This window comes from Nesoenas mayeri, assembly GCF_963082525.1.
Source record: "Nesoenas mayeri genome assembly, chromosome: 1".
In the NCBI taxonomy this organism is placed as follows: domain Eukaryota; kingdom Metazoa; phylum Chordata; class Aves; order Columbiformes; family Columbidae; genus Nesoenas; species Nesoenas mayeri.
In genome coordinates, this window is record NC_137541.1 from 8035255 (window position 1) to 8061982 (window position 26728).

General features: G+C 44.5%; 1 protein-coding gene across 2 annotated transcripts; it reads left to right on the plus strand.

The window, feature by feature from the left end:
* Positions 1-1162: 1162 nt before the first annotated feature.
* On the plus strand, positions 1163-21302 carry PRPF18 (pre-mRNA processing factor 18). 2 transcript variants are annotated; one of them, XR_013922773.1, is made up of 10 exons: positions 1163-1254; positions 2887-2964; positions 7870-7983; positions 9715-9861; positions 12611-12679; positions 13728-13868; positions 14897-14968; positions 15907-16062; positions 19023-20046; positions 20801-21302. XR_013922773.1 is itself a non-coding variant. In XM_080352676.1 (10 exons), the coding sequence occupies exons 1-10, from the start codon at positions 1189-1191 to the stop codon at positions 19101-19103; spliced, it is 1029 nt and encodes a 342-aa protein (XP_080208802.1). In that variant the 5' UTR covers positions 1163-1188; the 3' UTR covers positions 19104-20313. The 2 variants fall into 2 exon arrangements, 1 of the variants encoding a protein (XP_080208802.1); XM_080352676.1 differs by lacking the exon at positions 20801-21302 and adding an exon at positions 6105-6209 and having other exon boundaries at positions 19023-20313.
* The last annotated feature ends 5426 nt before the right edge of the window (positions 21303-26728 follow it).

Here is a 26728-nt window from a genome sequence, read left to right on the forward strand (position 1 = left end):
TAATGGGGAGAACAGACCAACACCCCTCTCACTCCAAGCTCCTTTCAGGCAGTTCAGAGATCAGAAGGTCTCCCCTCAGCTCCTGTTCTCCAGCTGAACCCCCCAGGTCCCTCAGCCGCTCCCATCACACTTGTGCTCCAGCCCCTTCCCCAGCTCCGTTCCCTTCTCTGAACTCGCTCCAGCACCCCATGGTCTTTTCTGTAGTGGGGGCCCCACCCAAAACTGAGCACAGGATTCAAGGTCTGGCCTCACCAGTGCCCAGGACAGAGGGACAGTCACTGCCCTGGTCCTGCTGGCCACACTATTCCTGACACAGGCCAGGATGCTGGTGGCCTTTTTGTCCACCTGGGCACATCACAGTATCACAATATCACAGTATGTTTGGGATTGGAAGGGACCTCAAAAGCTCATCCAGTCCAATCCCCCTGCCGGAGCAGGAACGCCTAGGTGAGGTTGCACAGGAACATGTCCAGGTGAGTTTTGAATGTCTCCAGAGAAGGAGACTCCACAATCCCCCTGGGCAGCCTGTTCCAGTGTCTGTCACCCTCACTGAGAAGAGGTTCCTTCTCAAATTTAAGTGGAACCTCTTGTGTTCCAGCTTGATCTCATTACCCCTTGTCCTATCATTGTTTGCCACCGAGAAGAGCCTGGCTCCATCCTCGTGGCACTCACCCTTTATATCTTTATAAACATTAATAATGTTCATGATCAACACTCCCAGATCCTTGACAGGACAAGGGGTAATGGTTTTTAAACTAAAAGAGGAGAGATTCAAGTTAGACACAAGGACGGAATGTTTTACACTGAGGGTGGTGAAACACTGTCCCAGGTTGCCCAGAGAGGTGGTGGATGAACCATCCCTGGAGACACCCCAGGCCAGGCTGGACGGGGCTCTGAGCAACCTGATCTGGGTGAAGATGTCCCTGCTCATGGCAGGGGTGGCACTGGATGAGCTTTGAAGGTCCCTTCAACACAAACTGTCCTATGATTCCATGACCGTTTTCGGCCAGGCCACTGCAGCCTCGCAGCTGCCCCTGTGCACCCACCACCCCCCGGCGCTCCTCCCACCCACCAGGGGGCGCTGTGGGCGTTGAGGGGGGGCCGCGTCCCGGTTCTCGGCGAGGGGTCTCCCGGAAGTGACGTTCTTGTTTTTACTGCAGCACTTCCGGCGGCGGCAGTCGGTCCGCCATGGACATCCTGAAGCGGGAGATCAGCCGGAAGCGGCAGCAGCTGGAGGAGAAGGAGCTGGTGGGGGTGAGGGCGGGCGGGACGGGCCCAGGAGCCGCCCGGTGTGAGGGGAAAGGCCTGAGGGGGAGGCTCGGGGCGGGGTGAGCGGGGAGCGGCCCGGGATGGGGCCAGGAAGAGGAGGTGAAGCGGCCTGGGCCGGGGTGAGGGTGTCAGAGCGGCCTTGGGAGGGGCTGGGAGCGGCTCGGCATGAGGTTTGGGAGGGTCAGGAGAGACCCGGGAGGGGGTTTGGGGAAGAGGAGCCAGGTTGGCCCGGGAGGGGGTCACGGGAGGAGCCGGGAGGAGTTTGGGGCTGGACGCTCAGGGGATGGGGCGCAGCTGGGCCTCAGGGCCTCGCCGTGTGTCTCTGCCTTTGGGAGCTGGTTTAGGTGGTTATTTTGGGCACTGAGAGATGAGGAAAACCCGAACTACCTTTGGTGAATGCTGTGTGGATCCCTTCCCATTGTGGGGATCCCTTCCCATTGTGGGGATCCCTTCCCATTGTGGGGATCCCTTCCCCCCGTGCAGATCATTTCCCCCCGTGCAGATCATTTCCCCCCGTGCAGATCCCTTCCCCCCCGTGCAGATCCCTTCCCCCCCGTGCAGATCATTTCCCCCCGTGCAGATCATTTCCCCCCGTGCAGATCATTTCCTCCCGGTGCAGATCATTTCCTCCCGTGCAGATCATTTCCCCCCGTGCAGATCATTTCCCCCAGTGCAGATCATTTTCCCCCCATGCAGATCATTTCCTCCTGTGCAGATCCCTTCCCCCCGTGCAGATCATTTCCCCCCGTGCGGATCATTTCCCCCCGTGCGGATCATTTCTCCCCGTGCGGATCATTTCTCCCCGTGCGGATCATTTCTCCCCGTGCGGATCATTTCTCCCCGTGCGGATCATTTCCCCCCATGCAGATCATTTCCCCCCGTGCGGATCCCTTCTCCCTGAGTGAATCCCCTCCCCCTGTGCAGATCCCTTTCCTTCATGAGCTTAAAAACACCCCCGGGAGAGCAGGGCACTTGTGTGGGTGTCTGAGTTTTGGTTGTGGCTGAAGTCAGGAGCTGTGATCAGAGGCTGTTGTAGATCAGGCAGGCAAAGTATTGAGAAAGAAGTTGATAGTTCATATTAATAAAAAGAAATACTTTGGGGTGACCACTGTTACCAGCTGTTGTGTGTCTGGAAGATCTTTTTGAACATGTTTCTACATTGAATGTGCTAAGCAAGTTTACAAAACACTCTCTACAAAGGTGATTTTTTCCATCTCCTTGACTTAGTGTAAAATGACATTTTTTATACTGTTTATTTAAACAACTTTACTGTGCTCCAACCCAGGCCTTGTCATGCATATCTGAAGTGAAGCTTTACACTAACGAGTACTGTGGCCTTATGGGACAAAGGACTGTGGCCTTATGGGACAAAGGACATTTTTTTCCTAAGCTCTGGTGAACACATTGTACTTTGATGCCTGCTTGTGCAAAGGGGCTGCAAAATCACTCTGTGCTGCTCATTTCCAGAGGTGCTTCCAACTAGTTCCCTTTACATGACAATGTAGTCACCTCTCTGAAAGGATGTAGCTGAATTCGCTGTATCAAGTAAGGAAGTTGGAACCATTTTTGCCCAAGTACATGAAGCTGTGAACTGTTAACAGTTCTCCTCTCTTTTAGGGAAATAAGAAATATTTCAAACGCAGCGAGTTAGCTAAAAAAGAAGAGGAGGCCTACTTTCAGAGATGCGGCTACAAGGTATGGTAATTATTCTTCCAGGAATTTATATGTTTGCTTTGAAGTCTAAATTTTATTATCAACAGTATAAATGTTGTTACTGATTATTGTTGTTCTTTGTTCAATCTGTTAATGTGATACATTAGCCTGTAAGTGAGAAGCCACCTGGAGAGGTATGAGTTTCCAAACCCATTTTCAATGCAGGAACAGATATGCATGATATACAGCTACTTAAGTTTGTGTTATGGTTTGGCTTTTATTTATTTTATTTATTTTTTTGTGGAAAGCATGAAGTGGCTTGGGATCAAAGCTTGTCTTCCTTTCTTTCTTTTTAAGTTGTGCTGTTAGGCATGAACACTGGGTCTGATGTAGCCACCTTCCCCCACCCATTATTGGGAAAAAAATGGATACATTTGGATAATTTTATCCATTCAGATGATTTTCACGATCTGCTCAAAATGTCCCAAAAGAAATCAGTATAGCATGGGCACATATTAAAAAGATCTACCAAGTTTCATACTGTATATATTTTATTTTGGCTTTGGCCATCAACCGTCCAGCATTGGAAGAGTGCAACAACAGCATTTATCTTCTTGCTGGCAAATTATGAGAAAACAATTGGTAACCTTGAGTGCATTTTGCAACAAATGAGTGATCTGGAAGGCTTTATCTGCCTGGAAATGGTGTCAGGGCAATAGTTTATGGAAATGGAAAGAATGTTGTTTTGTTTTACAAGCGTGTGTGTCTGCCTGCCTGCCTGCCTGATCGTACGTGTTTGCGAGGGGGGACGTGCTCCCGCGGGGTCGACAGAGGCTCGTAATTGCGTTTGGTGTTACTGGGCACAAATAGGAGCTTTGTTTTCAGTTGAACTTTACCCAGTCAGTGACTTATTCTGAAACCTTGATCTGTTTGTGGAATATTTGAACATCGATACCAAAACGATTCTCAGAATGCACAGCATACAGTCATGAGAAAGCATTCTGTGAATCCAGTCGCTTTTACAAGTGGAAATGACTACGCGATGCTTTTTGAGCATTGGCTTGAATTCTTCAGAACCTCATGTGGTGATTAAAATGGGTTCATCTGTGCTGCTGCAGCACCAGTTTTGGTTTGTGATGTAACCCTGAAAATGGTTTTAAAATAAGTTGCTTCATTAAATTTAGTGCCTTTTTAGAGCCTCCCAGATTTCTGCATTTGGCCTTTGCTGCATTCATAAGATTTAGAATACAGACTGATTTCTTTTTAAATTCAGGTGCTTTTTTGCTTTGCTTAGATTTAATCAGTTGTAATAATTTGATTTGCTTGAACAATAAAGCACTGAAACAAAAATAACTGTGGTAAAGATATCACTTGTAACTTGTGGAGTCCAGCTGACAGAACGGATCAAATCTTTTCCCCCAATGCTGCTGTCTCTTTATGATTTCAAGAATGTTTGTAAGTTAAAATTTGTACGTATCCTTCTGCCATGGGAGTGTATTTCTTTATATGTATATTTACACAGTTCTTCCATATTTTCTGTCCCTTGTCAATTCCCCCTTTCCTGCATTGATGGAAGTTTTATTTTTCCCTTCCCTTTACATGTTAAATGTTGATTTGATTGTCTTTCCCGTGCTTGTTTCAAACACTTGTGATCGTAGAGTTGATTTCTATGTGTGTGCTAATACAGCACTGAATGTAGATATGTGGCTGAATCGTGTAGCTGGAGCCACAGGGGTGGGTCCTGACACCCATTTGGAGTCATAGTGACATGGGAGGGCAAGACTGGCACATTGGCCTGAAAGAATAGAAAAGCTTCTTTATAAAATCTGTATATTCATCAAACTGACCAGCCAGAATACAGACTGGACATGACAATGCCTGCTCATGGAGAATGCGAGGGGGTGCTGTAGGATTAAGTGGAGCATTTCCCTTTTAGCAAGAATGGAAAGGAAATAAATTCTAATAAGGAATCTAAGTAAAAACAAGATGTAAGTACTGGAAGTTTTTCCTTATTGTAGGAATGTTGCCTGTAGCAATCTGCTCGTGCTGTCAGAAGTGTCAAATTTGGGCTTCTAAAGGAAACTGTAGTTACATGACTGCTGTCTCGAAGTTACTTTGATCAAAGAGTTGTTTTGCCTTATTAAAATATTGATTAATAAAGGAAAGCTCTGTTTGATTCGGGAGCCTTCTTTTAGATTAAGAGGAGCTGTTAATGAGGTTCCCCTCCCTGTGAGGAGTTGTAGGTACCTTTTTATTTTAACCCACAAGAAACTGTGGCAAGCTTGATAGAAAGATGTGTTACCTTCAACAACACCTCTCAAAACCCGGTAGAAACCGTGGATCACTGGTAATTGTACTCAGCTCACTGAAGCTGGAGGTAGTAAGTATTTTAAGCTGAAAGTGCCACCAAAATAGCAGCCCCACTCTCTCCCTGCCCTTGGGATTTCATTTCTGCCCTTGTGCCTGTGCATGTGCTACACCTGGTGAGCTGGGTGAAGAGGTCACACTAAGTGGGCTGGGAAGAGTCCATTTCTTTATGTTTGCCAGGGGATTTTGTATTTGAATCATAGCAATGCAAACGCTTTTGTATGGGTAAGGAGGAGAGGGCAGGAATCAACAGACAGAGGGTGGATTTGCTATTTTTGGCATCTTCCTGCTAAAGTGATTGCCCAATTTCAGCAGTTGTCCTTTGCATTTGCTGATGGGGACAGACTTTTTAGCAGGGCCTCTTGCGATGGGGCAAGGGGTTTGGGCTGGACATGAGGAAGAAATTTTGTACCATGAGGATGATAAAACCCTGGCCCAGGTTGCCTAGAGAGGTGGTGGATGCCCCATCCCTGGAGACATCCCAGGCCAGGCTGGACGGGGCTCTGAGCAACCTGATCTGGGTAAAGATGTCCCTGCTCATGGCATGGGTGGCACTGGATGAGCTTTGAAGGTTCCTTCCAACCCAGATTAATCTATGATTGTATTCCATGATTCTGTGATTCCTGCAACTTGCAGAAGTGTTAGTTAAATATTGATATTCTGTGAAATTCAATTATTGACAATAGAAACTATGAAACTAAAGGTTTCTATGGTCACATTAAAGTCCGTGTTCCAGAGTTCTCTATCTTTACATTGCTATCAATATATGGGTTTATTTCCATCAGCACATTAGTAACTGTGTCTGTGGAATGTAGGTACAGCAGCAAGAAGAGGAGGAGCAACCGCTGACTTCTTCAAATCCAGTGCTGGAACTGGAACTGGCAGAAGAAAAGTTACCGATGACCCTTTCCAGGCAGGAGGTAAAATCAGTCACCATCAACAGATTACTTGAGTTTACAGCAAATGCACCTGAAATTTCTTGGTAGGGCCGCTTTTTCTAGTCAAGTGTACATTTTATGGCAGTTTGTATAAAATAATAAGCCTCCATTGTTACAGTCAACAATGATCATCTTCACTCACTAAGGATCTGCTGTCCAGTTGAGTGCACAGGGAGGTAGAGATGGATAGAGCCTGTTGTTATATGGGTTTGCACAGATGCACTATGACAATTTACAGCTCTTTCAGATCACTTCTAAAACAGTACCCTGAATATCAGTATTATCCTTTGATAGTACTGAAGAGGGCATGCTGTTTTTTTCCAAGATTTTTCTCCCAGTGTCTTTTCTTTGTAGCTCATTGGTCTGAACCCAAATTTAGAAACTTAAGTTTTAGAAGTTCACCTTGATTTCTAGAAGAAAAGGTCCTGAAGCCAGAACAGCTGGTGTGTTCTTTGTCCTTTCTAAGGATAAAAATACCTGTGTGAATGTGAGTGCACAAACAGATCTATACCCCAAAGCAGAAGAGAAGCAGGAAGCTCAGAAGTACAGAATAATTTCTGATTTTGGAAATACTGAAATTTACAGCTGAGATCATCTGAGGATGCCACACATCCCCTTCATTTTGCAAGATACTTGCTATTTTTCACAGGAGTATATGACAGGCTGTTGGTTTCATGTTTGGTTTGAGGTTTGGTCTGTGTGTCCTGCGTGACGTGCGATGTCTTGCTGCTATTGATCTACTTGGGTGCGTGTTTTGGTCGAGGTTGAGGTGTTGCCGCTCTCTATCCACCCTTCATTTTGTGACATATTTGCAAGTCAAATGCTTGCCAACATACAGCAAGATACTTGAAGAAACAAATTAATGCCTCGATTCATATATTTTCTTGTTGTCCAACCTGTCTATTGATATAACAGAGTGGTGGCATGAAAGGAAGTGCAAACCCTTCTCTTGATCACAAAAGTATTGCATGGTGATTCATAGATCTATACGCCTATTGCTTCACACGCTAGATGAATAACAGTATAAAGAGATTTAGAAGCAATGCGTGAGATAAGGAATCAGGAGAATTAAGTTCTGTTTTTGGCTGTGACTCTGCAAATCAGCTGAGGGGGGATATTACACCTCTGTTTTATCTAAAGTTATTATCCTATTAGATTGTAGGAATTAATATTTGCCAAATGCTTAAGGATGAGAGTTTTCAGCACGTGAGTCTTGCAGATGTGCTGGGACAACCTGCAGCCAGGTTAGGGAGAGTATTTCTGTTGCCCTAGACAAGTAGGTAAGTGAGATTTCCTTAGTGATTTTCAAAACAGTTTTGAAGCTCTGCCAGAGGGATGATTTTTGTGTCTTTGTTTAAACAAGTCAGAGCAGGAAGAAGTCAGGATACACCAAGCCGCTTAGAGTTTTACGCAAAATTTAGATTGGTAATATTTGGAATGACCTTTCACTGAAATACCATGGGAATCTTATATTTAGATTGTAAAGCGTCTGGAACATTTTTCCACTACTTAAAATATTGCCATTTCCTCTCCAGTCCAGCTCAGCTTGTTATTCTAAGCAAAGTAAATAAATCTGTCATTCTGGATTTTATTTTGCTTCCTTTTACAAGTTTGCGCAAGGGAATGCTTTGATTCTTTTCAGGTTATCAGGAGGTTACGAGAAAGGGGTGAGCCAATCCGACTGTTTGGAGAAACAGATTATGATGCATTTCAACGGCTGAGGAAGATCGAAATTCTTGCGCCTGAAGTGAACAAGGTAAGACTGGCTGGCTATTAGTTACTTATTTATAGTGGGATAACCAGTGAGGAATTCTCTAAGAGTTACAGAAAATCAGTTTTAGTAACTGTTAATTTTCAGGAGGGAGGGGCAGTACAGAGCAATTTATTGCCTGAGAAGTTACGTTAAATGTCATTGTTTTGTCCACAATTACAATTCCTTATGCCTGATAGTTCAACCTTAGGCCTGTTTCAGTTGAAAAAGGAATCTCCAGGTGGCAGAAATACCCCAGCTTGGGTTGTTACCTGCTTTTTAACCAGCAGAGAAGAGTCATTTACTGTTAAAACTAGCCTGTGTTTGTGATTATATGCATTTCTGAGAAGGTAAGTAAGAGGAGGATTGCATCCTGTCTTTCTGGTATGTAGATGTTTTCTTCAAATCCCTCAATTCCAGAGCTATAACATCTTAGGCAATCTTCTTTTTCTCCTTTCTTCCCTTTAAAGGAGCTATCCATTAAAAAAATACTATAAGGTATATCATAATTAACTGATTAATTCCTCTTAAGAATTGATCAGTTAAGTGAGGAGACGCAACCGGGCTTTGTTTTGTGTTGGCTGTCAACCAAATTTGCAGCCCGGCTAAGAGAGTGACAATTTGGATTTTCAGCCCTAATTTGTAGCAAAGTGAGTTGTTTGAAATGTCTTTGCTGGGGCTGCACAGAAAAGTCTGTTCATGTTCAAGTCTTAATGAAAAGAAACAGATCTAAAGGCTTGAAAAAAAAATCTGCTAATAAAAGCTTCCCTTGCAGGGACATGGATGACAGTGGCAGGAGTATTAGGAAATAGTGAGCTCATAAATAGGTTTATGCTGGATTTTTGTGTTATGTGTTCCAGTCACTCCTGTTGCTGTGTGTTGCTTAGAATGTGGATAGTCACGGTAACCACTTTGTGGTTCAGACATTGCTAGACTGCTAAATGATTAATAGAAATGCTCCAGACAGTCACGTATGATGAAGAGGGGAAATAACTGTGCCTGTGTATTCCCAGTGAAGTGGCTGAATTTATCTTAGGGTAAGAAATGTCACACTCCTTTATGGAGCTTTATATTTTGTCTCAAGATAAAAATGCAGGTCCTCAAACTGTGACTAAGCTGAGTTTCTTGTTCTGTTTAAAAGCAGCTCTTAACTATAGCATCACTTTGAAATCATGTATGTAATCTTTCTTTGTTTATCACCTATTCTACAGTAGGGGATTTTAAACAATTGGTATAAAATATTTTAGAATGTTTAAATAATTGATAATAGGGGGAAGACGTAAATGTTTTATGTGATATTACTGAAGGAGTGTTTTTTACCTTATTTACAGCTTTTTTTAGGGCAGATGTGATGATTTGTAAAGCTGATGGTGGCTATGGTCTGTTTTCTGATTGGAGGTGGTTCAGCACATTGCTTGGAGAAAATATCTTGACAAAACTCCTAATCATTGATTGTCCTCCATGCTTTTCTGGTGAAAATGTGGTAAAAAGTCTTTTTCATAGATCTGAACATTGCAGAAGTTCATGCACCTGATTCTTGTGAAGTGCTGAAGCAATCCAGAAACCGTCCTTTGAATTCAGTTCAAATTCAGACAACAAAGCTAAACCCTTATGCATGTTTTTACAGAATGGGGCTTTTCATAAACAGAAGTTGGATGCTCACAGTGACAGTACTGAACTGCCTTTATTTATTTGAGGGTGTTTCTTTTCAAATCAGTCATTTCTTGTCTTTTCCAGGGCCTGAGAAATGACCTGAAGGCTGCTTTGGATAAGATTGACCAGCAGTATCTGAATGAAATTGTAGGCGGCCAAGAAGCAGGAGACGATGACTCACAGAATGACTTGAAAGTCCATGAAGAGAACACTACTATTGAAGAACTAGAAGTACGTGATGGGTAGATTTTAATTAAGGATTTTTAGACGTACTATATTATTGTGAGAAAGCTTCAGGATTGTTTAGACAAAGTTAGCTTGTTTTCAACATCATCTGACTTCAGTAAAGCCTTTGACACAGTCTCCCACAGCATCCTCACAGCTAAGTTGAGGAGGTGTGGTCTAGACAATAGAGTAGTGAGGTGGGTTGCAAACTGGCTTAAGGAGAGAAGCCAGAGAGTGGTAGTCAATGGTGTGGAGTCTAGTTGGAGGCCAGCATCTAGTGGAGTGCCTCAGGGGTCAGTACTGGGGCCAGTATTATTCAATATATTCATTAACGATTTAGACGAGGGAATAGAGTGCACAGCAAGTTTGCTGATGACACTAAGCTGGGAGGAGTGGCTGACACGCCAGAAGGCTGTGCTGCCATCCAGCGAGATCTGGACAGGCTGGAGAGTTGGGCGGGGAATAACCTAATGAAATTTAACAAGGGAAAGTGTAGAGTCCTGCATCTGTGCAGGAACAACCCCAGGTTCCAGTATAGGTTGGGAAATTACATATTAGAGAGCAGTGTAGAGGAAAGGGACCTGGGGGTCCTGGTGGACAACAGGATGATCATGAGCCAGCACTGGGCCCTTGTGGCCAGGAAGGCCAATGGCATCCTGGGGTGTGTTACAAGGGGGGTGGTTAGTAGATCAAGAGAGGTTCTCCTTCCCCTCTACTCTGCCCTGGGGAGACCACGTCTGGAATATTGTGTCCAGTTCTGGGCCCCTCAGTTCCAGAAGGACAGGGAACTGCTGGAGAGAGTCCAGCGCAGGGCAACAAAGATGATTAAGGGAGTGGAGCATCTCCCATGTGAGGAAAGGCTGAGAGAGCTGGGGCTCTTTAGCTTGGAGAAGAGGAGACTGAGGGGTGACCTTATTAATGTTTATAAATATATAAAGGGTGAGTGCCACGAGGATGGAGCCAGGCTCTTCTCGGTGGCAAACAATGATAGGACAAGGGGTAATGGGATCAAGCTGGAACACAAGAGGTTCCACTTAAATTTGAGAAAAAACTTCTTCTCAGTGAGGGTGACAGACACTGGAACAGGCTGCACAGGGAGGCTGTGGAGTCTCCTTCTCTGGAGACATTCAGAACCTACCTGGACATGTTCCTGTGCGACCTCACCTAGGCGTTCCTGCTCCAGCAGGGGGATTGGACTGGATGATCTTTTGAGGTCCCTTCCAATCCCAAACATACTGTGATACTGTGTGTGACTGTGACTTTGGCATTCTGAAGTATCCTGTTAGGAAATTCAGGTTTCTAAGCCTTGAGTGCCTACAATGGACATGTGAAAACTCAAGTGATCTTTGTACAACACCTCATGAAAAAAGGGATAGGAGTTACCTGCAAGGAAAGTTGATCCACTTAGGATCCCCTCTGCAGGGGGTTTTGGAAGTGGATTTTAATAAGAATATAGCACCTGGTCATAATTTCTAAAGCCTTTCAATGAGTATTTGAGAGGGTAATGGGCTTAGTACCAGACTCTGAAAAATAGACAACACAGATTGTTTGATATAAAAACACCCAGGACAAAGAAGTGGAAGTCAGAAGTAGGCAGATCGCAGAAAATACAAGAAATACAGTGACAGTGTGTCCCAGAAAGTTCATTGCAGATGACTACTGTGTTCTGAAAGAAAACCACGGTATTTGTGTGAGTGGAGACTGAGTGCCATGAAATGCATTCAGCACCTGGTGTTTCAGGATAATGTTTTGAAAAGCTCATTAACTAGACCTGAAGACTTTCACCCTTCATCTTCAAAACTCTTTGCAGAAGTTATTCTTCATCTCATCCTTCCAAAAGTGTGTTTATGAAATAATCTGATTTATAACTGAAAGCTCAAATGAGAACATTATTATAAGGAGATAGTCTTTGGCTTTTTTCTTAGCGTATCAGGGGTTGTGGTATAAAATACCTGCAGTACCAGAATGGATAGCAGTTGTAATGGGGCTGCAATTACCAGTCTGTTAGTTAGTTTTCAAAATAGTCCCATTTTGGGGCAGTTGCCATGGAAATAATCCTTTTCTGAAAGGTTTGTAAACACTGTAATCTTAATTTTATGCTACTTAAACTGCACTCCCTTGAGCATAAAGGCTTCTACTGAATTTGGTTCTAAATCTGGGAGATCTTTTTTAACCAGACTCACTTTGGTAATGTGAGGACAATGGAAACATTATCAGTGCATCTATATCTACCGGAAGATGTTTCTAAAAATGCTGTATTAACAGTTTTGAGGTTTTGGCAGAAAGCTCAAGTATTGGAGTATACTGGTTTGGGGTTTTTTTAGTTTGTTTGGGAGTTTTTGGAGTTGTTCCCTGAATTTCACAGTTACAATTCAATGAAATGGTAAAAAGCCGCAGTACATTGAAGAATTGAAATAGCTTAACAAAATAATTAGGTTAATTGATGGCTTTGGGGATCTCAAAAATGCAGCACACCCACAGTTCCCCTTAATACACTCCTGTGAGACAGCTGCTAATTATGCTAATAATTTAGTAGTTAGTGAATGTAAAATTCCTGTTGCATTGACTTGTCAGAAATAATCCTATTGGCTTTTTGACTTAAATGTTTTTAATAGATTAATGAATCTCAGTCGCATCTATAGCTGTTTTATTCCGTTTATTACAGTTAATGGTGCAGTGAATTGTGCTCTGCTGTGTTGGTGCCGACAAACCTCTGAACAATGTAGAAATCATTGCCTTTTTTCTCCTGTTCTAGGCTTTGGGAGAATCCTTAGGACGGGGTGATGATCACTATGATATGGACATCATAACAAAGTTCTTGAAGGTAATAAACTCTAGTAGGTGAAATATTCTGTAGCTATGTCATTTTTTACTATTATGCAGATACATTTTGTGAAAAAAAGGGAGGGTTTCAGCTGCTTGGAGAGAAAACCTCGCACATTATGCATAAGATGCGGGTTTTTAAGAGATCCTTGGCACTCCACAGCCTTAATCTCAATAGTGACTTCTGTTAGACCTGGAGAAGAGCTGTTGGGAGAGCAGCGTTCTTCAAAATCTGGCCCTACTTTTCCAAACAAAATAAATATAGTATGATGATTGAGGCAGTTGTATGTATTTGCTTCCATGTACTACTGTGGCATTAAAAACTTCTGAGGAGTCCCTGCCTCCCTTCCCTAGGATCAGTGCAAGCCGAAATGAAACTTCACCCGGTCCTGTTATGTGAAATAAGAGAATTTTAAAGGAAGTCCAGTGGCTTTGCTGAGGAAATGGGTTCGAGTGGATGGTAGAAAATTGTTTCCTGGCAAAAAGCCTCTATTTACTCTCGTTTGGGTCAGATGGTCCCTGTGTAACTGTTGTGATAATCAGAAGCCACAGCAAGAGTTGAAGCTTTCGTTTGTGTGTATCAGATACATTGACATTTTAATATAATAGTTGGAGCTGGGCAGCCAGACAAAGCTCAAAAATTGTTTTCCAGGTGGACAGAAGGAACATTTGACATGTTTGCTGTCTGGTGGGTTGAATTTTCACTCTGATCTTTACTGTTCCTTAGGCGCCTTCTCAAAAGTTATCCTGAAGCATGAGCATTCTACTGAGATTTCGGGTCTTTTACGTACCCTTCCTCCTCCCAGCACTGATACTGACACTGTTGTTCCCTTGTACATGCCTTTTTATACACACTCCTCCCTCCCTCCCTCACATGTTTTTATGATAGGAGGGTTGTTCATATCCCTCCAAAAGAAGCTTCTTGCCTTTTTAATTCAGATTTCTCCAAAACCCTCATTTTTGAGGAGAGTTAAACCAATGTTCCCATCTGCTTTCCGCAAGTGTCACTAGATGGCACCATGACATCAGTGTGCTTGTTCCTCCTGCAGTTTCTTCTTGGAGTTTGGGCGAAGGAGCTGAATGCCAGAGAAGACTACGTGAAGCGGGGGGTGCAGGGGAAGCTGAACAGCGCCACGCAAAAGCAGACGGAGTCGTACCTGAGGCCGCTCTTCAGAAAACTTCGGAAAAGGGTGAATCGCTTTTCAATGTCACTACCCTGTACGACTTATTTTAGCTTCTGCTTTCAAAGTACCCCATGGTTCGTGCCCTCTCCTGAGGTAATTTTGCCTTCGCTAAAGAAGAACTGAGTTGGTCAGAGTTTCTGTGTCTAGAGCCTGGGACTCCCAGCTCTGACCTTTCTATTCTGCCCACTGCTTCTCCAGGTGTTGCTTTACGCAACACCTGTTCTCTGGGTTGCAAACATGATAGAGAATTGGGATTGTATTTTGCGCTTTGCTGCCAGTGCGAGGTGTAGCCACTTAACCAGCTGGGTGACGGGGGTGTTGGTCCTGCTCTGCTCTGCGCTGGTGCCACCTCACCTGGGGCACTGTGTGCGGGTCTGGGCGCCACACCATAAAAGAGATAAAAAGCTGCTAGAGAGTGTCCAGAAGAGGCTATGAAGTTGGTGAAGGGTTTGGAGGTGAAGCTGTATGAGGAGCAGCTAAAGTCACTCAGTTTGTTCAGCCTGGAGAAGAGGAGATTGAAGGGAGACCTCATGGTGGCTACAGCTTCATCACAAGGGAGGAGGAGGGGCAGGCGCTGAGCTCTTCTCTCTGGTGGTCGATGACAGAACCCGAGGGAATGGCAGGAAGATGTGCCAGGGGAGGTTTAGGTTGGACATTAGGAGAAGGTTCTTCACCCAGGGGGTGCTGGACACTGGAACAGGCTCCCCAGGGAGGTGTCACGGCCCCAAGCCTGACAGTGTTCAAGAAGAGACTGAACAACACCCTCAGACACGTGGTGTGAACTGTGGGGTTGTCCTGTGTAGGGACAGGAGTTGGGTCCCTTCACTTGTGGGTCCCTTCCAACTCAGTGCATTCTATGATTCTAACCTCTCGCTTCAGATCCTTCATCTAAATAACAAAGATGTTTTCCTTTGTTGAAGTCCTCAAGCTCGGGTAGGTGCTAAACTTTGTATAAATACTGAGTAGGATGATTTTCCTGAGCTGCTGTTCTGAAGTAAAGATATCGTGTTTTTTTGTTTTCCCTTCTCCTGTAGACACTTCCTGCAGACATCAAAGAATCAATAACAGATATTATTAAATTCATGTTGCAAAGAGAATATGTGAAGGTAAGTTTGTTTGTATTCTTCTGGCATGTTCAGGCTGTCTGGTTCTAATCGATTTAGTTTATTACTTCAACATTTTGCATTTTGAAGATAACTAGCTGGGAATACAACATATATTCAAACAAAATGAAAAATGGCTATTACAGGTTAAGCTCCAGGTAGCGTTTGATCCACAGCCTTTCAGAGGATCTTTTGAGGTTGGTGAAACTTCAGAGCTTTGCAAACACAAAGAGAATTTTTCTCAGAGATGGCTATATTAAGTTGCAGAGGAGTCCTATATGGGAAACCTGATATTGTAAGGTTAAATGAAGGTATTGAATTTATAGTAATAGGGTGTTGATTAATTAATTAGGAATTAATTGAAGCAAACTGAGTTATTGTCTATGAGACACTGGCTCTTTCTTTGGCTATGCTCACGTAAGCCGACCTGGTGAGGTTGAAGTAAGTTAATGAAAAGGTTTTTGGACAAAATTTGCTTACTGAAGGAGGCGGGAGGACTTTGGCACACAAGATCAAAGGCGGTGCTGGGTTTTGTTTGTTGCTGCTTTCAGAAGAGGAACTCAACTCCCAATTGCATTTGCTTAAGCAGCTTGTGTATGCAGAGGAAATTGAGATGTGTTTTGCCTTTAAATTTCTAGTATTTCTTATTATTCTTGTGAGGAGTTGGGATAATTTGTCAAGCAGACTCGCTTTTGTTATGTAAAAAGACCTATATGGCCTAAGGCAAGTTTAATCCAAATCATTTGATTCTAGAACTAAAATTGTGGGATGTACGATAGTGGGCTTTTGTTTCGGGGCTTTTATTTTCTTTCAGTCATCACTATTATGCTGAAATTCCCCTTTTGATGCCTTCCCACGTGGTGCATCTGGCAGTGCCAAGATGCTCTGTGTTCTGATGCCCTTTCTGTTCTGCTAATTGTGCCAGCACTGTGTTCCTCCAGGCGAATGACGCTTACCTTCAGATGGCCATTGGCAACGCGCCCTGGCCTATCGGTGTCACCATGGTGGGCATCCACGCTCGAACTGGTCGTGAAAAGATTTTCTCCAAGCATGTAGCCCATGTTCTCAACGACGAAACTCAGAGGAAATATATTCAGGTAACAAATTTCAAACAAATTTCCTTTTGAAGTTAGGAAATGTTTGGGAAAGAATGGTTTTATAGTTAAAGGTGATGTGGTAAAAAGATGCTAGACATGGACAATTGCCTTAATTTGGGTCAAGCATAACAGCCGTTTAATAGGTGGCTCATTCTGGACCTGAAGGCAGTTCAGTGCTGGGCTAGGAGTGGAGTTTAGTGGATTTTTCTGTATCTTAACTATTGTGATGCTGTATGAACACCAAAGTAGCTGTGAAGCCGTACTTTGTTCTGAGTTCCTTTGCTGCTTAACTCATAGTTCTAGCATCGTGCATGGAATTTCACAAAATCACAGAACAGTTGCGGTTGGGAGGAACCTCTGGAGATCATCCAGTCCAGCCCACCTGCTAAAGCAGGTTCACCAGAGCACATCACACAGGAATGTGTCCAGGTGGGTTTGAATGTCTCCAGAGAAGGAGACTCCACAACCTCTCTGGGCAGCCTGGTCCAGGCTCTGGCACCTCAAAGTAAAGAAGTTTCTCCTCACATTCAGATGGAACCTCCTGTGCTTCAGTCTGTGCCCATTGCCCCTCATCCCATCGCTGGGCACCACTGAAAAGAGTCTGGTCCATCCTCTTGACACCCACCCTTGAGATATTTATAAACATTGATGAGATCCCCTCTCAGCTTCTGTTCTCCAGCTGAACAGACCCAGCTCTCTCAGTCTCTTCTCATAAAAAAGATGCTCCGGACCCCTCATCATCTTTGTGGCTTTCTGCTGGACTCCCTCCAGTAATTCCTTGTCCTTCTTAAAGTGGGGAGCCCAGAACTGGACACACAACTCCAGATGTGGCCTCATCAGGCCAGAGTAGAGGGGGAGAAACAACCTCCCTGGACCAGCTGGTCACACTTTTCCGAATGCACCTCAGGTACTATTGGCCTTCTTGGCCACAAGGCCACGCTGTTGATTCATGGCCAACCTGTTGTTGACCAGAACTCCCAAGTCCTTCTCTGCAGAGCTGCTTTCCAGCAGGTCCATCCCAACCTGTAATGGTGCCTGGGGATATTCCCCAGGTATAGGACCCTACACTTGCCCTAGTTAAACCTTGTTAGGTCCTTCCCTGCCTAATACTCCAGCCTGTCCAGGTCTCACTGGATGGCAGCACAGCCTTCTGGTGTGTCAGCCCTTCCTCCCAGTTTGTATCATCAAGAAACTTGCTGAGGGTGCACTCAGTCTCTTCATCCAGGTCATTGATGAACAGGTTGAACAGGACTGGACCTAATACTGACCCCTGGGAAACCCCACTGACTACAGGCCTCCAACCATGCTCTGCACCATTGATCACACCCTCTGAGCTCTGCCATCCAGACACTTGCAGATGGCTTGCAAAATGCAACTTCTCCAGCTACCGTGAGTGTCTTTGTACTGTGGCTACACGTATAACCTTTAGTTTCTCTTTAACTATAGTTTTTAACGGAGAAAATATCATTGTGAAGTCAGAGGAAGCTCCAGACACAGAGCCAATAAATTCAATTCGACCAGTTCTTTTGCAAGGTGAAAACCGGCGTGTGGATTATGCATCTTCAGAGGCAGGCTCCTGTTAGTGTAATAATTAAGGGATGAAATAATTAATGGACGAAATAACTTATGTTAAACTAAATAGCTTTGTTTTTATTCTATGTTAAAAGAAGGATTTAGACTCTGAAGGAAGATTGTTGTTGGCCTCAGCATGGCCACAATGCTGCTTCTCCAATTTTGGTGGATAATTTGCCAACTGTGTCCATTTACCACCCTTCGAGCAGAAAGATCTCTACTCTGTAGTGTCGCTTGATCTCTCTTAACATACCTTGTGGAAGATACGACGTATGTGAAGGGCCCAGTTTGCCCTTTTGGGGTTACGGTTAGGGCCTTGGGGTTAGGGTTAGGTTAGGGTTAGTCAAGGAAATCTTTGTGTTCTTCTTCTCACTGTGAATTTCATATCTGTCCTTCTGAATTACACAACTTACCAAAGCACCAAGACAAAGTTTGGCTTTAAACATGTGTGTTCTCACATTGATCTTAAACACCAAGTCTTGTTTAACTAGTCTGATTCAAACTGGAGCATGAAATATTTATTATCTGTGCTCCCAGCACTTACATCAAGCAAACGTGTTTCAGATTTACAACAGACCTGGGATCGCAGCATCCCACAAAGGACTCGTTATGGTGCTAGGACGTGTTTTCCAGAGTTGCCTGGATCGAAGGGACCAAAGCTCCTCTGTTGAATCATTTTCCCTCAGCGAGGAACCGTCTAATGAGTGTCTAATGACAGGGACACGACTCTGCCATCCTGGAGTACAGTGTCACTGCCACATAATGCTACCACCACTGCACTTTTCTTCCTTCTTTGTTAGACTTTTCTGCATAACTTGAAAGAAAATAATCATAGGGTCTCCATGGTGTTGGTTTTTGGCAGTCGATGCCTCGAAGGAACTGAAGAGTCCACATTCTGCTCTTCTCAGTTACTCGTTCGATTTGCCTCCACGGTGCAGGCCAGGCTGACACCGCTCCTCCAGAGTAATTGTTCCTTTCTTCTCGTAGCTGTGAAGCCTGTTTTGATGTTGTAAATCGCTTTTTGCTCTGTAGAATTACTTTTAATATTCAGGTTTCTTTTCAGTATCTTTTCTTGTTCATAGTGCTATTTTCTCCTCCAGTGGCAAAAAGGGATTAAAGCATCACTGTGATCCTCACTGTCGTGAGGGACTGAATCTGTGGTCTTTTCAGTTATGCCTCCTCTAATATTGGAAATAACTCCACACTTTCCAAGCAGAAAGGTTGATAAAAACTGGAAAAACAAGCAACTAAAAAAAACCCACAACCCCCAAAATAGCAGCTGTTTGTCTTGAGTTATTCCTGTGAAGCTTAAAAATGCTGTAGGCTGTTAAGTTTGCTTGACAGCTGCGGTTTTATTACAGAATTGTCCTTGTTTTGTTAATTCCCAGGGGCTGAAGAGGCTCATGACCATTTGCCAGAAGCACTTCCCAACAGACCCGTCGAAATGTGTGGAGTACAACGCGCTGTGAGGCTCCCCCGCATGGCTCAGATTTTCATCTCCAAGACCCAGAGAGGAGCAAAGAGCTGGAGTTTGTGCTTTAACACCAACAGGACCCTGGGGTGGGCTTTACGAAAAGCGCAAAGCAGCACAGCTTCCTTTCTACAAGCGCCATTTATTTAGATTGCTGTTTCAATCTGTGCTTTACACTGAACACATCCAATATACAGCAGTAGGTTGGTTTGTTTGGGTTTGTATTTTTTAAGAGGTTATGACCACGACAGTGACCAGGGGACAACGAACACGACTCTTGCTTTTATTTCATTTTATTATTCAGGCAACCGTATAGACTGAACAGTTTCCCATATCTTAGAGCTTTAGGTGAGACTTAGCCCCACAAGAAGTGTGTTTGGAGCCTTTTTGGCTGCTTTCCCATTGGAGACTGATGTGGGAGCTGATTAGAAGCTGTTGAATCTGAATCTTGGTTATTTCTGTAAATATGAAGACTTCCATGGCTAATCTTTCATGTGGTATTTATCAGAAGGGCAAAAAAAGAAAGAAGTTTATATATTTCTCAACTGAAAGATACAACCAGCCTCAGTGCAAAGAGGTTTTGATCTTGAATACATCTGATTTGGCTTTTTTTTCTGGTAACGACATGTTTAATGTAAACCTTCTGGGCTTGGGGGAAGTAATCTTATGGCTCTTGAGGCTTTCAAATCCCATTTTTCTACATCTGGAGAAAATTTCGGTCTGCTGGGCATTGCAGAGAAAATAATTAGGACCTCCCATGACCACGTACAGTATTTCTAGCAGCCGCAAATCGTTACCATTGCGCGTCTTGACTGGGAATGGTGAAGAAACTCATGGAAACGCCGACGTCTAATTCTGCACAAACAGTGAAATATTGGAGCTTTGTTTGTGGTCCTCACCTCGACTGAAAATGTGGAGCTGGGAACTGGTCATCATCTCGCGTGGGTATTTACAATGGGGAGTTTGGAAGCTTCTTGAGGAGCTTCAGGTTCTTCTGGAGCTTCGCTGCGTTCTCAAGTGCCTCTTTGGCCATGGGAGTTTTTCAGTCTGGAGTGTCTGACCCCAGAGAAAATGTCAAGAGCTTAAACAGTTGAGAAGTAATAAAAATGAGGCTGATGAGACCTAATCAGAGCTCGGGAGAGGCCTTTGGGGAATAGAGGGGGATTTGTGGGGAGAAGCTGGGCAGATGGCAAGAGCACGGAAGAGTTTCATTAGTGGTGTCTGGTGATGTTTTTGCAGTGCTTGATACAGATATTGGAGGCATTATTACAACAGGAAACATTTATCACACCACAGCTTTATCCCTCTCCCCGCCCAGATGATTTCCTGAGCTGTTTCTGACCTTAGTTTTGAACTCTTTCAATAATTGAGGGACAATATTGTCCCTCGTTTGGAAGAGCTATAATTTCCCTGGAAAGCGCAGCAAGTGAGTAGCCAGGGGATGGTTTAAGGAGCTTCATAACATCTGCTGGAGAGGGAACTGGATTCCTTGGGGCATCTGTAATAGTATTAGATAGACTTATGTATTTTTTCCCCTCCTGCTTTAGAGCTAATTATCGAGGAGCGTTTTAATGGCACCTTTAATGTCTGAGTGGGGATGCGCCTCCTGTCGGGATGTGAATTTGGCATTGGAATGTTTCAGTCTGCTCGGGTTTTAAAGGATGTGATTTAAGCGATGTGCCTCCTTGCCGACAGCCCCTGAAATACGGCCGCACTCGCTTGAACGAATCCCATGACGGAAGAGCTTTATCCCTTTGCAATTCGTGGAATGGTGCTGCACGGGGAACCGAGGAGCAGAGCAGGACTTTCTCACGGCATCTCCCTGTAAGAGTTTCCAGCTGTCCGGCACGTGAGAGCCGCTTCATCCTCGGGGGCCGCGGGGGGGACACACGGCAGCTGCTTTTCATCATCTTTGCAGCTGGATGGCCCCAAATTGCAGCTACCAGACCATGATGAAATAGTTAATAATGCCTTTTAGCCAAAAAAAATCCCAAACCCACCCGAGTCTAGTTTAGGGACGAGTGGGTGTGGTGCAGCTGTCGCTGCTCCACAGCTTTTGTGGGGAGGGTACATTACACTTGAGCAATTTAGACTTTTTCCCTCTGGGCTTCTCCAGATGTTTATTTCTGATAATTCTCACATTAGGCAGAAATAATTCAGCTGAATCCAAAGATTCTCGCCTTAAGATGAAGTTTTGCGTCCAGCACAGCCGTGTCTGGAGTGGTTTTTGGATTTTAATGCCCCTGGTTGATTATTGAAGCCCCTCACCCACTCCTGAGCCTACTGGTGGAAGGGGCTGTGTGAGGTGGTGCTCTCTGAGTCGGTGGCACCTGCCTTGTGTCCATGTTATCGAGCCCAGTGGTACCTAAATGTGTTTAATTCCTTGTTTGCTGTTTGTCTGTGCTGCTGAAGGGATTTAGCTTACGTGGGGTTGACTTATATTTCTCCAGAATTCTATGTTTCATAGAATAGAATAGAATTAGAATAGAATAGAAATAGAATAGAATAGAATTAGAATAGAATAGAATAGAATTAGAATAGAATAGAATTAGAATAGAATTAGAATAGAATTAGAATAGAATAGAATTAGAATAGAATTAGAATAGAATAGAATTAGAATAGAATAGAATTAGAATAGAATAGAATAGAATTAGAATAGAATAGAATTAGAATAGAATAGAATTAGAATAGAATTAGAATAGAATAGAATTAGAATAGAATAGAATTAGAATAGAATAGAATTAGAATAGAATAGAATTAGAATAGAATTAGAATAGAATAGAATTAGAATAGAATAGAATAGAATTAGAATAGAATTAGAATAGAATAGAATTAGAATAGAATAGAATTAGAATAGAATAGAATTAGAATAGAATAGAATTAGAATAGAATAGAATTAGAATAGAATAGAATTAGAATAGAATAGAATTAGAATAGAATAGAATTAGAATAGAATAGAATAGAATTAGAATAGAATTAGAATAGAATAGAATTAGAATAGAATAGAGAACAGTTTGAGTTGGAAGGGACCTTCAAAGCTCATCCAGTGCCACCCCTGCCATGAGCAGGGACATCTTCACCCAGATCAGGTTGCTCAGAGCCCCGTCCAGCCTGGCCTGGGATGTCTCCAGGGATGGTTCATCCACCACCTCTCTGGGCAACCTGGGACAGTGTTTCACCACCCTCAGTGTAAAAAAATTCTTCCTCACATCCAGCCTGAATCTTCCCTCTTAGTTTAAAACCATCACCCCTTGGCCTATTGCAACAGGCCCTGCTGAAAAGTCTGTCCCCATCTTTCTTATCACCCCCTTTTAAACACTGAAAGGCCACAATAAGGTCTCCCAGGAGCCTTCTCTTCTCCAGCTGAACACCCCAACTCTCTCAGCCTATCCTCCCAGCAGAGCTGTTCCAGCCTCGGATCATTTCTGTGGCTCCTCTGGCCCCTGTCCAACAGGTCCATGTGTGTCCTGTGCTGAGGACCCCAGAGCTGGACCAGCACTGCAGGTGGGGTCTCACCAGAGCGGAGCAGAGGGGCAGAATCACCTCCCTGACCTGCTGCCCACGCTCCTTGTGATGCAGCCCAGGACACCATTGGCTTCTGGGCTGCAAGCGCACATTGCCGGCTCATGTCCGATCTCTCATCCACCAGCACCCCCAAGTCCTTCTCGGCAGGGCTGCTCTCAATCCCTTCATCCCCAGCCTGGACTGACACCGGGGGTTGTCCAGCTGCCCGCTGTGTGATCTCCATTATAAATCCCGTCCTGCTTGAAGAATGAACCTGCCCGAGGTGTAAACGGCTTCATTTGTCAGGGGAGGAGAGCAGCCCGGGGGTCAGCACACACCATGGTCCCCTCTAAGGGCTGACGCGAGGCGTTGGAGCTGGTTTGGGGGCTGCAGGGCTTGCAGAGGTGCCTGCAGCGCCTCCAGGGCTATAAATCTGAGCCAAAGTCCCAGAGCTGGGGGGATGCCTGAAAAATGTCATCATTGCCATGTTGTCCCATCCCAAACCCATCTGGGGATTTACTGCACGGGATTGTCCCCCCGTAGTGATGGTGGGTGATGATCATGGTGGCCTCTTGCCTCTAAAGGACGGGCTTTTTGGGGTGAAAACACAGCTTTTCCTGCCATCAGCCCGACAGCAAAGGAGCGGGTCCCTGCCGGAAACCCTGCCCAGCTGTGCGCACATCTGGACCCAGCATCTCGCGGCGACGTGCTCAACGCGCCCTCCCCGAGAGACCACGGCAAGGTTTCATTTTGAAAATGCTTTAATAAGGAAGTGTTGACAACACCGTTTTGCAAAATGTAAAGGTAACTATACAAATTCTTAATACAAAAAGAATAAATTAAAAGCAGATCTTTTTTCTTTTTAATTCTGCAACTTTTTCTACAACATACATATTTTTTCCTTGATTACAGTTGAACAGAATCCAGTAAAATCATTTTCCATGCTCTAAAGTCGATTTCAGAAGAGACCTAATTTTTTTTCTTCTTTTTCCTTTTTTTTAAACTAGAGAGTCCATTTTACACAACTTGTAATAAAACTATTGACATTAATATATATGTAAAACTTTACATCTAGTTAACTAAGCAGTAACTGGTCATCTGATAGCACCTGAATGGGGATCGGCTATGCCTGAAACTAAAACTAATACAGAGTGAAAACAAATCAGGACTGTTTCAACATTTTCCACACTCGACTGCATATAATATCATTGAAAAATAAACCCTGCGTGCCGGCGCGGGGACCGTGCGCCGGTCCTGCCGAACCCAGGGAGCGCCAGACGTGTCGGCTGAGAACGCGGTTGTGGCTTCTATGGCAGATGGAGCCTTGGGAAATAAAAAAGTCAAGGAGGGGTTAAGTTGGTAAGTCAAGTGCTTGTATATAATAGCTATGTATATACCCCTCCGCCTTCTACTTAAATATGTTAATCTCATATGATTAACATTTTATGTACATTTGTGTTTAATTGAATTGAGCTAAACAGTAAAACCTGTTTTACTTAATCTGTCTTTACTACCAGACTGGCTGCTCACGTGTGCCTTGGTTGCGAAACAGAAAAGCAGAACGCAAAGCAAAACTCGATCCGTTTCTAGAAAGCTTCTTCTCTACTCCAGCCTGTTTGCGAGTCAGGCGAACCAATTATTTGTGGTTATATTCTATTTAATGTTGTTCTTTCCCTAATTTCAGGGCTGCCACCTTTTCACCTTTGCTGCAAAACTGCAGATCTGGTCTTGGAGGAATTAATGTTTCTTCCTGTAGTGCCCAGAGGCCTAATAGTGCCGCTGTTGTTGAATTCTTTTTAATTAAAAGAAGGTACACAGATAAAAAAACAACAAACCACTTACCAGGGATATTAAAAAGAAGACAGACAGTTGCTCAGAGCCCCTAAAAATCTGTGGGCTAAATTACTTGCTGCTGCTTAATTTGGTCCTTGTTTAATCCTTTCATTTTAGCTACTGAATCTTATCAGGAAGTGTCACTAATCGGTACTATCTCTCATCCAGCTAAAAATCCAATTAGGAGCTTGAAATAATTCCCACATTAAAGACCCCAAAGCGCAAAGAGATGGTGAAATCAGCATTTTGCATGTTCATATCAAGGGTGCGATCTCACTGCTGGCTGTTCTTCCAGCAATCGCTGTCAGGGGGTTTGTTCTCCTGCGGGCGGGCCCAGGAAAAACCCCTTGGCAGGATAAAAATTAGTATGTGCTATTTTATTTCATTTCATTCTGTTTTTCCAGAAGGATAATTCATTTATGCTTCATGTGTGAACATGAGGTTCCGTCCTGGCTCTGCCACGGATTTCCCTGGACAAATAGGGGCTTTTGTCGCCTGTCACCGTCCCCGTCCTGTCTTACCGGGGATAACAGAGAGCAGCACAGCAGGCGAGCGGAGAACCCGAGCGAGCGTTCCTCATGTGCGCCGCAGGAAGGCGTTCGCAAGGAGCCGCTTGCATCCACGTTTTTAGAAACCCCACGCTCTTTCCAAGCCCAGTTACCAAGAACCCATTCTCTTTTAAAGCCTGGAATGCAGTTTTCCAGCAACCTTCATACCAAAAGGTGTGGCAGCCCCCCCAAGTCGCGGTGTTTCATTTTAAACGTTTCGCCCTACTTTGTCTGGTAGACGCTATTGTTATTCTTGGAACACACACACGCACACACACACTCGCGCTTTTTTATTCCTTAAACTAAAGCTAACTTCAGTTTCTGCTTTTCACAAAGTAACCCCCTCCAGCCGTTTCTTTTAATGCCTTTCCCATAGGAAATCATCGTTTGCACGCACAAACGGGGGGAAGCCGGCTGCCTCCCCCCATCTAGTGGCAATAAAAACAGCATAGCACCGCAGTGAAGCCTAGACGTGCCAGCTTCAACATCCACCCAGATTGTGCACTTGTTCGTTACAAAAGTGTCTTTGAGGCCTTTTTTTTTTGAAAGTTCCATGGCTTGACGTGTATAAAGCATTGCTCAAAATACGTGTAAACTTGCAGCTCCTTCCACGACGCGCTCGTACGGTTCCTTTTGGTATCAGCCGGCGGCTCTCGCTCGCGTCCAACACCTCGTTTAGTTGCTTTTCTTCTTTCTTGCGGTCGCTCCTGGCACTGGGAAGGTTCTCCTGGTCTGCTGGGTGTCCAACCCTTTCCCCTTCCCGACAGACCGGTTCTCCCACGCAGCCGTACACGGGTGACGAGCCCTTTGCTACACTGGTGCTAACGAAGGGAAAATGAGCGGAACAGACACATTACTGCAGCTTTACCGTGTCAGATTGCGATGTGCTTTCCCTTTGATTTCACGTGAACGCTTTGTGCAGAAATAGATTAGAATTTATCGGCTGTATCTGTTGGTGGAAAAGTGGTTTTTTTTTGTTTTTTTGGCAATTTTTATCTTCATCAGAGTACTAAAAATCTACCAGCACAACCCCAACCTCTTTGTGGACTGGTGCGCAGCCGGTACCACCCACAGAGGTGCTGGGAGCAGCAGCGCTCGCCTCTGCTTCAGCTAATGCCTCTGTCAACCTCGTTTGTCCAGGTTAACAGCAGATTGTAGACAGCGATGCCGTGACGCCGGCCCAGCGCTCCGGCGCGGCTCCAGCGCCTCGGGTTATTTCACTTGCAGGTATGTGGGCTCGAAGCGAAGGAGGAAATGCGGTTTTACCGGAGGTGGTCGTGCCTGCCGTTGAGTTAAACCAGAGGTTCTTGTCACAAGGACTTGCTGAGCAAACTCATCCTGCTGAAATCGGTGTGGCGATCTTTGGCAGCGCAGGTCTGATTGTGAGACTCTGACATACCTTTAAGTGGCGGGATTTTACTATTTCATAACAGATGCACTTTCAGGACTATAATATCAATTTCTCAGCCTCTGTCTCATTTTATTCTCCCCCACCCCCCGTTTGAACTAATGCTCCGTTGGCTTCAGATCGCAGGTCATGGAAATCTTACCGCTGTTACGTGCCGCAGAATAGTAAGATGTGATGTAAGCCTTGAAAGGCTTCCACCCTATCAAAGGAAAATCAATTTCTAAATTGCCGACTGACTACTAAGACGGCTGCTCATCTGCGCCCGCTACCCCGCGGGCGTGGGAGGGACGTGCTGTCGCGGTGGATGTCTCAAGGCCCGTGTTCTGCAAA

Bases quoted from the DNA above. Each gene is read 5' to 3' on its own strand.
- PRPF18 (XM_080352676.1), top strand. From the start codon at position 1,189: ATGGACATCCTGAAGCGGGAGATCAGCCGGAAGCGGCAGCAGCTGGAG. The intron at 9,862-12,610 runs GTACGTGATGGG...CTCCTGTTCTAG, and splicing joins CTACTATTGAAGAACTAGAA to GCTTTGGGAGAATCCTTAGG. The intron at 16,063-19,022 runs GTAACAAATTTC...GTTAATTCCCAG, and splicing joins CTCAGAGGAAATATATTCAG to GGGCTGAAGAGGCTCATGAC.